The following is a 15,728-nucleotide window of genomic DNA, read 5'->3' as shown; positions in this document are numbered from 1 at the left end:
TACAAAATATTAAATCATAAATATCATTAAAACAGAATATAGTACATTCATTTCATAACAAATGTTAAACGGTGTATTAATTTAACAAACACTGTATTTATTGAAATTATGAATGGTTTTCTAATATTTGCATTTTTATATAGAAACAGATAGTGTAAAATTTGTAGTACTATGAAATCCCCTCAAAATACAAAATATTAAATAATAAATATTACCAAAACAAAATACAGTACTTTCATTTCACTAAACAAAATTAAACACTGCATTAACTTAACATAAACACTGTATTAATTGACAATAATATGTATTATTTTATTAATATTTGTATTGTATTATTTTTAATAGAAATAAGATGTTTTAGAGATGTCTTGTACCATTAATACAAAATATTAAATAATAAAAATGAAAATATCGTACATTCATTTCAGTACAAAAAACACTGCTTTCATTAAAAATAATATTAATTGTTTTTTTCAGATATTTATGTTTACATATTATTAATATTGAAATATTTTTTTTTGAGGTAAATATACCATGAAATTCCCTCACAATACAAAATGTTAAATAATGTATTACTAAAAAACTATAGCACATTAATTTCATTAAAAAAAAATTTGCAATAATTACAAATCATCTTTTTTTTTCTAATATTGATATTAACATATTATCATTATTATATAGAAATAAATAGTTTATTTTTTGGAGGTAAATAATGTTGAGTACCATGAAATTCCCTCACAATACAAAATATTAACTAATAAATATTATTGAAACAAAATATAGTACATTTATCTCATTTTAAAAAAGGTCTGTTTTGAGGATTTATAATTACCCTTAGATGAAGGCGAGAGCGCCGCCCTCTTGATGGCGTACGTCTTCAGACATCTCTCAAACATGTCGTCCCACAGCTCAACAACTCCATCTTTACCCCCCGTCACAAAACCCTTCAGGTCATAACACACCATTAACAGCTAAGAAATGCATTTTACCTACTGTTTATCTATAGTTCTATGCAGGATACCATGCACCTATGGCAAAATCAGCTCACCTTATCCAGAGAGCACATGGCAAACACGGGCCCGTCGTGAGCTTTGATGCTCTTCATGAGCGTTGTGTCTTTCCAGATGTACACGTCACCCGTCGTCGCCCCAGAAAACACCAGATCCTCGGAGCGTCCGTAGCAGGCGGACATCATTGTCTCCTGCCTACCGAGATTCCCAAAAATGCCTCTTTTAAATGTTAAACCGCCTCCTGGAGTGAGAAATAAACATCAAGCAAATCCATTTGAATTTATCCAGAGAAAAAAGCAACCAAAGCTTTAGTTCACAGAGAGTAATTTGGTTATTGGAGCATTTGGTTTTGACCTGCTGAGCTCTTTTTAAAGCTCTTTCACACATTTAATTGGTCAAATACGGCATGCTGATGGTAAAGTTGACGAAAGAGTCACATCAGCTTATGATGGTTCGATATGATGTGGCAGATTCTCCTCACAGTCATGTTCTCGTGAGAGAGATGGGCAAGAGCTTATGCTTCACATATTTCAGTAAAAACACTGTCTGCTCATATAACAAACATCCTGCGCTGAAAACAAGTGCTACTGCTGTGATTTAGGATGCAAGACTCTTAGTATTCACAGTATTAACTAATGAATCTCACCTGTATGCAGCCAGAACTTGATGTGTTTCATTCCCACCGTCAGCAGTTTGTCCATGCGGAACGGGTTTCCTTTCACCACAAAGATCTTATCTTTATGTCCTCTACGGTAAAGAGAGAGACAGATGTCTTTCCTGAGCGATTCAGATCGCTGCACATACTCTTTACCGTTATAAAGGTTTGGTTTTACCTGGATTTGGCCAGTTTTTCGCCTTTTTTCCAGTCCCAGATGACTATGGAATGATCTTCGTCGATTCCCACTGACACTAAACTCTTGCCATCCGCTAGATTTGAGAAAGTGAAATAACAGAATGTGATACAGAAATGTTTAAAAACATATTTAAGCAATTGCACATTGTATAAAAATAAGATTCTGGAAACATTAATGGAGATGCATTGGTTTACTTTGCTTGAAACCCGGTAATGTTGTCAGAATATTGAATGAAATTGAGTAAACCCTGAAAATATATATAGTTTATGGGAAAAAAAAGTAACATTACTTTTAAGTCAAATCTCACGTTTCTCAGCTGACTTCATGTAAAATGCAGTGTTATTTTAGTATCATTGAGATACTATTATTTTAATATTAATATTTTGAATTAATTTTTCTATTTTCTGCTTTAATTTTAATTTTAAAGTTTATAAATTTTGTTGTGCATTTTTGTCTTTTTTATTAGTTTTAGATACATTAATTTTTATTTTAGTTTTATTTATTTATTTATTACAATGAGTTAAAGGAAAATAAGAAATGCGTCTTTGGCAACTAATTAAAATATAATATTTTTTTAATCATTTATTGTTATATATACATTCTACATTATTAAGTTATATATACATTTTACCCGGTTATAATATTATAGTAAATATTATTTATAATTAATATTTTGAATTAGTGTTTATTTTTATATTTTAATTTTAAAGTTTAGAAATTCTGTGCGTTTTTTTTTGTTTTTTTACTTTTTTTCAGTAGTTTTTTTTATTTTTTATTCGTTAAAATTCTTTAATGTCTATATAGTTTTGATAATTTTTATTTTTTATTTTGGTGCATTGAGATAAATGAAAATGAGAAACGTGTCCTTAAAAATAATTAAAATAAAATCAGTTTTTTTTATATATTTGTTAATATATCCTATAGTAGGATTAAATAAATAAACGTTAAAAGAGATTCATTTTATTACAGGTTTCCATGTAAATTGTATGTCATGGTCTGACCTGTGAACTCCAGAGCACAAACCCCGCGCTGATGTTGACCCTTCAGCAGAGACAAACACTTGAGCGTCTGGATGTCCCACACATGGACGGCCGGATCTCGACCCACCTGACACACACAAACACACCAGTTCAACATCATGCACTGCACATTTATAACCATGCCTTACAGATAACAGCTGGCTGGAAATACACACATAAAATTATCACCAGCTAAAGGCAATATGATCTGAAATAAGGCTGTGCATACTGACAGCTCAAATCCAACTGTTAGGCATATTTGATAGAAATCCGTTTGGGGAAAAACCCTATGAAATCTGATCTGGTTTGAAATCTTATTTGTGGACAACAGTTTGAGTCTTGTTTCGTAAACCTCTCACCTGACCAGTGGCCACGTAATCTTTGAGCGGATGCACAGTGAGGCCCAGGATATCGTCGTCATGACCGAGGTAAAAGCGCTGCGTGTGCTGCTGTCTGTTATACACCACCGCCACAGCCGCCACATGATACACCACCTCTCCGGCCTGAGTGTAGAACAGATTATTCCTGCAGTCACAGCCCCTGTACCTGAGACACAGACACACGCCAGTCAACAACCACTGCACCAATCAATCAGCCATCAGCTCTGGAAATGTAAAAAATGATAGAGCTCTGAAATACATAAAGAAAAATCTAATTTAACATTAACTTGAACAAAACTCAACTTTCTCACATGGTTTTCATTAAGGTTATATATATTTAAAAATAAAAATTTGAAGATTTTGTCAGAATACACATTATAATTCAATGATTAAAAAATGAAATACATAAAAGTTCATAGAAAAATTCCAATTTAACATTAATTTTATCTCTTTTAATTTGAATCTTAAAAGTTTCTCAGCTGGTTTTCTAAGATGGGGGTTTATATATATATATATATATAATTAGCATCAGATGCATTTGACTAGTACTTTTGGCTCCTGCTTAGGTTCAGTAATTTCACTTTAATGGCAAAAAAAGTTTATTTTCAAAAATGTCCAGTGATATTTTCGTAGGAGCCTAATAAGTCTTCATATATAATTACACATATACATATAAATATAAATTATACATATAACATGAATATATCTTATAATTGTACATGTATACTTTATAATGAATGGATTCATTCTGTAAATATAAAATCATATAATATCATATAAATATTATACATTTTTATATAACCCAAGAGAGGGTAAAAGATTTGTACACACACTTAGTTCATAACAAACACGTAATAACGTTTGCAGTGAATTCACCCGTGGACGAACTGCAGGCGCAGCCCCTCATCCGGCACTTTCTGCCTCTTCAGAGATCCAGCCAGTTTCTTCTGGAGCTGAGGAAGATCTTCCTTATACACCTGAGGGGTGTTTGGGAGAAGAGTTACAGGGAGAAAGCCACTCGCGACACATTCAGAGACTCAGAAGAAGCATAAAAGGCAACAGCAACCGGCCAATCAGCTGTGAAAATAACGAGAGGAACAGGAAGAAAGCAGCCGAGCATGACTGTTACATAAAACACTCGACATAAGACCGTCTCAGTTTGGGAACTTGGGTTTTGTTGGGGTTTAAAGTGTCTCTTGCCTGACGCTCGTAGTTCATCTGGGCTTCCTGTTCGATGTCTGAGTCCAGCTCGGGAACGTCGGAGAAGTCGGAGTCAGAATCGCCGCTGTTAGAGTCAGCGTAGCTCTCTGTGAAGGAGAAAACACTGTCAGAATATCGCTTTATCATTTATTATAAATGTAAAAATAAAACACTATACTCATTTTTATTCAGGGGTTCCCAAACATTTTTGTCAGCCGAATCCTTTAGATGTAAAATATTGACTTACAGTACCCCTGAGATTTTAAGTTCATATTTAAATAATTTAATTCACATGTTCATGATTGGTTAATGCTGGTTTGTGATCATATGACTTGCACATAAACATAAAATATCTGAAAAAATTATTTATGCATGTATCAGTATGTATAGATTTAATTATTATTATTTTACATTATTTATACTAAGTATTTATTATATTATGTATTATTTGTATATGACTATTTATTATTATTAATCGTTTTAACAATCATAAACTTTATTGTTGCAAATTACAATTATCCTGTGAAATAGAAAATAATATAATATAATAATATCTTAGGCCTAATAATTATTTTATTTTACACTGCAAATTTTTTTTTTAAATTCTTAATTTTCAAATGTTAAGATTTTTTTGTGCCTGTGAATACAAGATTTTTTAACTTAAAAAAATGCATAAAATATTTGCATAAATACTGACCTTTAAAATGACTTCACCATTGACTATTAATGAATTTCCAACACCTTTTTATTAGATTTTTTTTGATAACTTTTCCAGGTCTGAAAATCACAATTTTACAATTCCCTGACCTTTCCATATGCTTCGTGATTGCAAAAACCTAGTATTTTGAATAATGCATAAATGCCAAATTGTTTCCGAACAGGTTCTCATGTCCCATAATAAACTACACTAAATGCTACTCACCTTGCAGCAGCGGCTCCAGAACTCCATTCATGACTCCCTCCGGCAGAAACCTCCACTGGAAGACGGAGTGATCGGCTCCGCCCGTGCTCAGAACCCACTGCAGGTCATGTGACCAACGCACATTGGTCACATGGGCAGAGTGGCCGATGTATTTCTTGAATTTGGCAGCTGAAAGAATGGCATTTGTTAGTGCACACTAGTTTATTCAGCACGGGTCACACAGATATCTGGATCACCGAGCTGACCTTTTTTAAGACAAGGGAATCGTAAGAGTTTGACGAGGCCGAAGTCGTCGCCCGTCACCAGCACTGCACTGCTGTAGTTTGCATCCACAGAATTGATGTCGTTCACGTTGGAATATTTAGGCCAGATTCCGTTGACCTCCGGTCCGAGAACGCAGGTCCACGTCATCCAATGGATTCCTTTGGCTTCCTCCTTCGGCAGGAATTTACCAGCTATAGACAGAACAAGTTAGGAAAATTATAAGCATGATATGACTCATAAAATACCTTTTAGTGCAGTATGTAATCCAGGGTTTCATGACCTTTGCAGCATTGTTGATTGCTGGACAAAGATTTTTTTTTAAAAATCACATAGAATATCTTTGTTGTGAATTCCTGAAATTAATAAATAGACTTTTTAAAAGTCAAAAATATTTTAAAACTTGAATTTGAACTCATGTAATATTGCTAACTTGCTTGCAAGAGAAATTTCCTCTACAGAAACACTCACAAAGAGTGACTTCAAGCTCTGAAATATTTAAAACTTGAAAAATGTCTATTGAGTGTTTTTAATTTTCATGGCTTTGCATTAATTATTAATTAATTTTCAAGACCTTTTTTTGACCAGCAACCACTTTTTCAGGTCTGGAAAAAAAAAAAAAAAAGAACGTTTGTCATGACTAATTTAAGGAAATGCAAACATATTTGCATAAATATTAAATACATAAATATTTAAAACTTTAACAGTGTATACTGACTTTTGAAATTTAAATGAATTGTAAAGTGTTATTAATTTTCAAGACTTTCCATGAATTATTAAAACATTTTCGAGACTTTTCACCAGCAACCACCTTTGAGAAGGTTTTTCATGACTTTTCCATGTCTGGAAATAACCATTTTTCATAACTGAGAAATCCAGAGCAATTTAAGAAAATGCTCAAATATTTGAAGAAATTTTAAATTTTAAATGTTTAATACTTTAACAAGGTATAATGACTTAAACATTTAAATTAATAATAAAGTTTCATTAATTTTCATGAAGATTTTCATGACTTTCATAAATTTTTGTATATTATTAATGAAATTCCAAGATTTTTTTAAATTTATTTATTTCACCAGCGCCACTTTTAAGAAGGTTTTTCATGACTTTTCCAGGTCTGGAAATAACAATTTTAAAATTGTCTTTCATGACTGTGAATTCTTTAATTTTTTTAATTTTTTTATTTTAACTTTAAAAAGTTTTATTAATTTTTAATTGTTACAAATGAATAATTCTGTCATTTAAAAAGATTATAAATATTTGCATAAATACCCAGTGTAACTTTTGAAATTTTAATTTCATGACTTTCACATGAATTATGAATGAATTTTCCCAGACTATTTTCACAAGCACCTGTTTTTGAGAAGGCTTTTGATGGAAATCACAATTTTAAAATCACTTTTCATGACTGTAAAAACCCTAATAACAATAAAAAAGCATAAATACTGATTGCTTTCAAACAGGTTTTCATGACCCATAACTAACTGGAATTTAATATTTTATCATCCAGCTTCACTAAAATAGGTTTATGACTTTTTCAGCTCTGAAACCGTTTTGCATGACTGTGAAAACCCTAGTAATTTATACAATGCATATTTGAATAAATATTTAAATACCGACTTCTGAAATTTTTATGACTTCATGAAAAAATGCATAGATATCGACTGTTTCCAAACAGGTTTTCAAGTTCCATAATAAAAATTGCACAATTTTTGAAAGAAAATGCAGCTTGAAATTTATACACATCGTAAGGTGTCAATAATTTTCATGACTTTCCAATGATTAAATAAATGAATGATTATTCTTACTTGGCATCCTGTAGAAGAATCGCTCTCCAGCTCCATCGTTGGTCTGCAGAAAGCGGCTGTCCACGGACCAGTCCAGGTGCGTTATGAAGCAGGTGGACTTACTGCACTCTCCCACTTTCTTATAGCGTTGGGCCACAGCGTAGATGTCCACAAACCCATCGTTGGAGCCCACGGCCAAATAAGAGCCATCGGGTGAGAACTTGAGCTCGTGAATGACCTCCTTCCTGTCCTTGATGTGGACCACCTCCGTCATGTCCCTTCAAAAACCAGACAAGCTCTTATTTTGTGAATAATGAAGCTGAATTAATGACATGTAGGAGATCCAACTTCAATTACCTGACACGAAGAACAGTGAAGGAGCCGTCCTTCATGCCGAGAGCCAGCTGGGAACCGTCGTTGTTGAAGGAAACGCTGCGAACCGCCTCTTCCATGTTACAGCGAGCGATCAACGTGTGTTCGGACAAACTCCACAGTCTAAACAAGCATGTTTGAGGAAAATTCAAATGTGTCCATATTTATGTCTGTATTGCATGTTTAAGCTAGGACTGGGTAATATAGCTAAAAATATTACAAAAACATTTTATACAATATTGATATTTATCACAATATTCATTTACTATTAATGGGGAAGGAAATGCAGTCCACATGTTTGTTAGAGCTTGAGAATGAACTTTAATCTAGGCCAATAAATCCATTTAATTTCCCCCTAAATTCTTTGTATTCCATTTTCTTCTATATTTATAGATTATAATTTAATGCAAATATATAATGACAAATTGTGTCTAATAAAATCCATTAATAAAAACTAAATGTTTTTCCAAATGTAATAAAATGAAAATACAACAAATAATTTTGATCAAGACCATTTTTTTTTTAGTGAACTAAAATGCAAATATGAATAAAAAAAATGTCTTGGTTGTATCATATTCCTTAAAAATACAAATATTTTTATTATTACTTTGAGAAGTAATCCTTTAAATTAAACCAGGCTTTTATTTTGACGATTTGTCGTGAAGATTTAGTTTCAGTTCCAGGGTGTATTTGACCGTAGTTTTAACTAAATATTGCATATTAATTAATTTTTTGTCAAATAAGATGCGGAACAACAGAATTGTATAAATTAAAACATATATTGGTTGTATGATAAATAAAAAATATTATGATTTATTAAAATAAAAATCTAATTTAAAATACTACATGATGATTAAAATAAAAATATTATGATTATTATTTTAAGAACGGCATTTTAGTACAGAATGGTACTATATTTTGTCATAATTTCTTCATGTTAAACCAGACTTTATTTTGACGGTTTGTTGTGAATATATTTCAGATTTTTTCTCAAATGAAACTTTGTAAAGCCGCTCCGGAGATGAAGTTCATGTATTCATGTCTCATATATTGAGACGCAGCCGCTGAAAACACTGCGAGCATCATGTGTGTTTGAGATTCAAATGTTCAGAGCTCATCATCGTTATGGACATACATTTTATCGCAATCTCAAAACAATAACGTTTATCGTCCAGCCCTAGTTTAAATATTCTGAAAAACCAAAAGCATGATCTCATTTCCACCTGTCTTGCTCTACTGTGTGAACTGATGTGGCATGAACTGAAATCCAATAGCAGGAGTGGACTGACCGTACGGATCGATCATCGCTGCCTGTGACGGCCAGGGGTTGTTTGGGATGCAGGTCGAGGGCCCAGAGCTCCCCCTCTGAATGACCCTGCATGATCAGCAGCGGTTTATCTCGGTCTCTCACCATCACCTCGAAGATCTCGCTGTCTTGAGTTCCTGCCAGGATCCTGTCAGCCCTCCAACACACGCTGCGGATGGACAGGCCTGGAGAAAAAGAGTCATTCAGGTTCATCAAATTAAAGTCCACAACAAGATCCAAGCATCCCTGGTTACCAGCAAATACTGGGATTTTTAGCAAATGATATGACATCTGCTTTAACTAAGGTCCATGGGAATGCTGGTGTCCAGGCATCTTAACTAGTTTAAAGATTTAAAACCGGTTAAGATTACCATAAATGTGTCCCTCAGTTTGTAAAAACCAGCAGAAGTTGTTGGAAACTATTTAATCTGGACCCGGTGGGCTGCATTTGAAAGTTTTCAAATGTAATATATATTTTTTAAATAGATTATTCTATGAATAACTTTCAATTAACATTTGTTTTCAAATTTTTAATGTGTTTTAACTGAAGCATTTTCTGCATCAACCCAATTATATATAGCAGTGCTGCTATCATTTTCTAAAACGGAAACCACAGAAACTGAAATAAAGAAATAACTGGGAAATAGATCAAATATAAATATGAAAAACATAAATATATAAAGCCATGCTTATTAAAAACGCTCACTGAAATTAAGCTGAAATAAAATAATTTGAGCATTAAATATAAATCTATAAATATTAGATAAATATGAAATTAAATATATAAATATAAATACTAGATGAAAAGTAAACAATTAAATTAGAACTGAAATACTGTAAAGTACAAAAACTTGAAATAGATATACAAATGGAAGATAAATATACAAAATATTCCAAATATATTCATTAAAAAGACAAAAGCAGAAAAAAAATTGCAATCGATGTTAAAAAAAAAATCCACATACAGGAATTAAACCAGTAACTCCAAACCAAAAGTTATTTTACAAGACAAACACATTATTGTATTGAACAATTAATATAATCAGAAAAAATAGCTGTGTAAAATAAAAGCTTCACACTCGTCAGTTGTCATAAGCTGGTGTTTTCAGCAGGACAGAATGTCATTGGCTCATTAACTAACTGTAAAGCCCCGAAAATCAACCTTTAAAGCAGAAAAAGTCAAAAACGTGTTAAATTGGACAGATCAGCAAAATGTCAAATAAACAAACCCAGTTTGATGGACTTCTCTGACCCAAATGAGTCAATAGTCTTCATCCAGTAAGAGTACAGAGCTATAAAAGAGCAGCTGGGATCATCTGATGAGAAATGAGTTCATATTGAGATCTCTGACTCGTACAGTCTTTGGCAAATCTGAGCAGCCTGAGACACTGTTGAGGGGGAAACGTGAGATTACTGGGGTGAATTTCTCAGGAGAGACGTCTGAGAAGCAGGAGACTTCAGAAGAAGAAAAATCTGGCATGAACAATTGAGATATTATCTGGTTTTTCTTTCCAGAAGGAAGCATTTGGCGAGGTTTGTTAAATCTGCTGAGATTTCTGTTTCAGTCTGACCAGATCTGATCTGATCGTCTGTTATTCCAGCCCATTATCTGACAGTCTTCTGCTGTGAAAGCGCTGACAGCTTCATTGCTACAAGACTAACGTCTGCTGAAAACACCGTCACTCGTGTGATATAAGCGCAGGCCGTGTTGCCATGGTGACACAATCCCTTATATACGGAGTTTGCTGTACCTCCATAAGGAGCTCTTCCTTTCTGTTTTATTGATCTGGTATTGTGTTTGAAATAGATGTAATGCAAGCTTTTGTGGTTCATTACATAGAGCCCTATTATTCTTATTATACAGTATATACACTACTATTAGTAGTATTTACACTAACAAAATCACTGAATCCAGTCACAAAAATGGAATTTACTGTATAACACGGAATGTCATGGAATTTGGCAAAATTCAAATCAATAAATTGAAATGTACACTTGATCTTCAGATACACACAAGATCTCAGAGGTCTTCACTACAACCCGCCAAAAGAGAAATTAACTAATAGCAATAATACAATCTTTAGTCAGCGTTTTAATTTAACTCGTAAACCTGTTAGGGTTCGAACATTTCTCTGTTAGGTCACATTTCATTACATTTGAAAAGTTTTATTATGTACGTTTTTATTGAAGTAATTCATTTGATTATCAGCAATTTTTATTAAGTCATAAAACAGAATCCAGAACAATTAAAACAGACAACGCAGAATTACATTTTTGTAACACAGTCACTATTATTGTTAAAAATTTAACGGATTACTAAATTGTTAAAGTTTCATGAATTCAAATGATTAGACATGCTTTTTGATTATTAAAATTTAATTAAACCATAACTAGTTTTTATAACTGTTCTGTCTTAATGGTTTGATGTTTTGTACTGTTTAAAGGGGTCATGTGATGCGATTTCAAGTTTTCCTTTCTCTTTGTAACTAAAGTCTCAAAACCAAAGAGATATTCTTTATCAAAGTTAAGACTCGTCCACGGCTCAGTAACTGCAGTAGTGTTGATGTCAGGGAGATGCTGTGTGTTTCTATGCAAACGCAAGCACTTTAATTGACCTTCCGGAAGTAGATGCAATTAGGAATCATTACGATTACTTACAACAGAACAGAAACGCATTTTATGGACGACCGTTTCGTGAACCTAGGAGAGGAGGTAATTCTGACTTTGCTATGACAATCTGCATTTCTGAATCAGCGACTGTAAGTATGTTTTGTTATTAGTTCAAATGCGGAGTTTTGCGCGCCGTGTGTGTGTTAGAGAGAGAGAGAGAGAGAGAGAGGGTCACATCACAGTGGAGTCAGCTGTCTTAACCGTGGCTTGTGTGAATAAACACATACAAGCTTCATCACTGTGTCTGTCACGCAACTCTGTTCCCCTTTAGGGCTTGAATTGATGGTAAAACTAAGGACATTATTAACTGTCTTTACATTTATTTTGAAAGATGAAGCTCACAGTTATGGAAAGGGGCGTTACATTTCCGATGAGTACTTGCGGTGTTCGGCCAATCACGATGCACTGGGTCAGTTGGCCAATCAGAGCAGACTGCGCTTGTCAGAAGGAGGGGCTTTGTAGAAAACGACACGTTTGAGAGAGGCGGGGCATAGAGGAACTGCAATAATGTACAGTACTTAAAAAATGTTTTTTGAACATTAAAGCATGTCAACATATTTTGTTACACAAAATAATAATCTTTAAAAAAGCATCATATATATAAAAAAAGCAATCTAAAAAAAGATTCACGCTATGGTCTCCGATGTCCGGCAATTCACATTTGGTCAGATTAGAAATAGTTATTTGACGTGTAAATGTGAATTGCGTTCATGAAGTAAAAGATGTGTTGTGAATGAGCATGTCACATAGTACGTTAAACTATTTCAAAACGGCAAGAAAAATCCTGTTCCCTTTAAAGCCTGCTGTAATGTTTTACCTTTATAACCCTGTTCTGCCTCCCTGAGGTCAATCTTGGTGATGGGTTTGAAATCCACATCCCACAGCCTCACACATCCATCCCGCCCACCGGTGGCGAAGCCTTCTTCACATGAATGCATGCTGAAGATCCCTGCCTGCAGAACAACAAGACTTTACGCATACGTAAACGCAAGTGCAACAGGTCACACGTCACCACATGCTATATTCACTAATGTCACAGATGCATGACACAAATGGCCAATGCATTGAATATCTGATCATAAATGGCATGCATTGCATTGTAACTTCAGTGGGGATTTAATGGAGATGCTATAGCGCACAGTTGATGTGTATGTGGTGGGAGTGATGGTGTAGGAAGTGTGATGAGCTTCACTCACTCCGTGCGCCGCCTGTATCGTTCTCGTCAGGTTGAGTCCCTTCCACACGTAAATGTCTCCATTAAGAGCTCCAGAATACGTCACTTCATCTTTCGCTGTTGCCAAGCAGAGGATGGTTTGCAGGTCCCCCGTCTTTCCAAAAATCCCTCGTTTTGGCGTCAGTGCATTTCCACATAATGCCCAAAACTACGAGACGAAAGAGAAAATCAACTCATAATTTAATTAATTTCAGTTTTAAATCTTAAAATATTGTGCATGCATAACTTTATTTTTAGAGCTTGACATCTGTGCATTCTCTTTTACTAAATAGAAAGTCGCCGTCCCCTCCGACCTCCTCTCCCAACTATTTTGCTGGCTAACGTTCAGTCACTGGACAACAAACTCTGTGAACTGCGGGCACGCATCTCATACCAACGGGAAACAAGGGACTGCTGCATTATTTGCCTCACAGAAACCTGGATGTCTGCAGTGGTTCCAGACTCAGCCATCGAGCTTACGGGGTTCTCCGTGCACCGCTCGGACAGAACGAAAGAGCTCACAGGGAAAAGCAGAGGTGGGGGCGTCTGTTTATTTATCAACAACTCGTGGTGTGATGAACGGAACCTACACTCTATTAAATCCTCCTGCTCCCCTGATCTGGAATTTCATATGCTTCTGTGTCGACCATTCTGGCTACCGAGGGAATTTACAGCGATCATAATCACAGCTGTTTACATTCCCCCTCAAGCCAACACAGACCAGGCACTCAAGGAACTGTACGGGAATATAAGTGAGCAGGAAACCGCGTACCCAGATGCAGCGTTTATTGTTACGGGGGACTTCAACAAAGCCAACTTCAGAACAATAGCTCCAAAATACTTCCAACACATCACCATCAACACGCGTGGTGATCGTGTACTTGATCACTGCTACTCTCCATTCCGGGACGCCTACAAATCGCTCCCCCGCCCACCTTTCGGCAAATCGGACCACACTTCCGTTCTGCTCCTGCCTGCTTATAGGCAGAAACTGAAACGAGAAGCACCCGCCCTCAGGACAATTCAATGCTGGTCGGACCAATCAGACGCTATACTACAGGACTGTTTTGATCACGTGGACTGGGACATGTTCCGGGCAGCGTCTGATGACGACATAGAGGCGTACTCAGATACTGTAACGTGTTTCATCAGGAAGTGTGTAGAGGATGTAGTACCGACAAAAACAATCCGCATCTACCCCAACCAAAAACCGTGGATTAACAGCGATGTTCGAGCAGCCTTGTCAGCGCGGACATCTGCCTTTAAATCCGGAAACTCTGACGATCACAAACAAGCCAGTTATGATCTCAGGAAATCAATCAAAGCTGCCAAACGACAATATAAAAACAAAGTTGAAGAACAATTCAAAACCAACAACGCAAGAAGCATGTGGCAGGGTATCAATAACATCACAGATTTCAGAGGGAATAAACCAGCTACTGTGAACATTGCCGCCTCTGTACCGGACGAACTTAATCACTTTTATGCTCGTTTCGAGGCTCACAACACCGCCCACACAGAGCGCGCTCCCGCGGCTGTAGCAGAAGAGGCGAGCGCACTTTCCTTTTCTGTCGCAGATGTAACCCGATCCTTCCGACGGGTGAACATCCGCAAGGCTGTGGGTCCCGATGGCATCCCAGGCCGTGTGCTCCGAGCATGCGCATTCCAACTGGCCGGGGTTTTCACAGACATTTTTAACCTTTCCCTCTCTCTGTCTGTGGTTCCCGCATGCTTCAAAAAATCCACCATTGTGCCCATACCAAAGAAAAATAAAATCACATGCTTGAATGACTGGAGGCCCATTGCTCTGACACCCATCTTCAGCAAATGCTTTGAGAAACTCATCAGAGACTACATCTGCTCTGTGCTGCCTGACTCACTGGATCCCCTACAATTCGCATATCGCAGAAACCGTTCCACAGACGACGCTATTGCCTTCACCCTGCACACTGCTCTCTCCCACCTGGAAAATAAGAACACCTATGTGAGAATGCTGTTTGTGGACTACAGCTCAGCATTCAATACCATAGTGCCTGCCACACTGGTTGAGAAGCTCCAGACTCTGGGACTAAACGGATCTCTGTGCAGCTGGATCCTGGACTTCCTGACAGGCAGATGTCAGGTGGTCAGAATGGGCAACAACACTTCATCCCCGCTGACCCTCAACACTGGTGCTCCTCAGGGCTGCGTCCTCAGCCCACTCCTGTACTCCCTGTACACACACGACTGTACAGCAACACACAGCTCCAACGTCATCGTCAAGTTTGCTGACGACACAACGGTGATAGGCCTGATCACTGACAACGATGAGACGGCCTACAGAGAGGAGGTGAGAACCCTGACTAAGTGGTGTCAAGAGAACCACCTCTCACTCAACATCGACAAGACCAAGGAGCTGGTGGTGGATTTCAGGAGACAGAGCAGAGAACACACACCCATCACCATCGACATGACACCTGTGGAGCGAGTAAACAGCTTCAAATTCCTCGGTGTTCACATCACTGAGGATCTCACATGGTCCGCTCATACAGATGCAGTGCTGAAGAAGACACACCAACGCCTCTTCTTCCTGAGACGGCTGAGGAAGTTTGGAATGAGCCCCAGCATCCTCAGATCATTCTACACCTGCACTGTGGAGAGCATCCTGACAGGCTGCATCACCGCCTGGTTTGGAAACAGCACTGCTGGCAACCGCAAAGCTCTGCAAAGGGTCGTGCGAACTGCCCGTCACATT

At 36.4% G+C, this 15,728-nt stretch overlaps 1 protein-coding gene across 1 annotated transcript in view; it reads right to left on the bottom strand.

The window, feature by feature from the left end:
• LOC306854959 (echinoderm microtubule-associated protein-like 6) overlaps positions 1 to 15,728 on the bottom strand; it is a 59,114-nt gene that overhangs the window by 25,086 nt on the left and 18,300 nt on the right. The window contains exons 5-19 of the mRNA XM_079393280.1: positions 12,978 to 13,163; positions 12,599 to 12,734; positions 9,095 to 9,296; positions 7,791 to 7,928; positions 7,455 to 7,711; positions 5,631 to 5,840; positions 5,386 to 5,553; positions 4,464 to 4,570; positions 4,140 to 4,240; positions 3,243 to 3,429; positions 2,866 to 2,971; positions 1,844 to 1,937; positions 1,657 to 1,757; positions 1,049 to 1,251; positions 833 to 944 (exon numbers count right to left, since the gene is read on the bottom strand). Coding sequence (XP_079249406.1) covers positions 833 to 944; positions 1,049 to 1,251; positions 1,657 to 1,757; positions 1,844 to 1,937; positions 2,866 to 2,971; positions 3,243 to 3,429; positions 4,140 to 4,240; positions 4,464 to 4,570; positions 5,386 to 5,553; positions 5,631 to 5,840; positions 7,455 to 7,711; positions 7,791 to 7,928; positions 9,095 to 9,296; positions 12,599 to 12,734; positions 12,978 to 13,163 — 2,308 coding nt within the window. The remainder of the gene's footprint in view (positions 1 to 832; positions 945 to 1,048; positions 1,252 to 1,656; positions 1,758 to 1,843; positions 1,938 to 2,865; positions 2,972 to 3,242; positions 3,430 to 4,139; positions 4,241 to 4,463; positions 4,571 to 5,385; positions 5,554 to 5,630; positions 5,841 to 7,454; positions 7,712 to 7,790; positions 7,929 to 9,094; positions 9,297 to 12,598; positions 12,735 to 12,977; positions 13,164 to 15,728) is intronic.

Source organism: Barbus barbus (assembly GCF_936440315.1).
Source record: "Barbus barbus genome assembly, chromosome: 35".
Classification (NCBI taxonomy): domain Eukaryota; kingdom Metazoa; phylum Chordata; class Actinopteri; order Cypriniformes; family Cyprinidae; genus Barbus; species Barbus barbus.
This window is presented reverse-complemented; position numbering and strand designations above follow the sequence as displayed.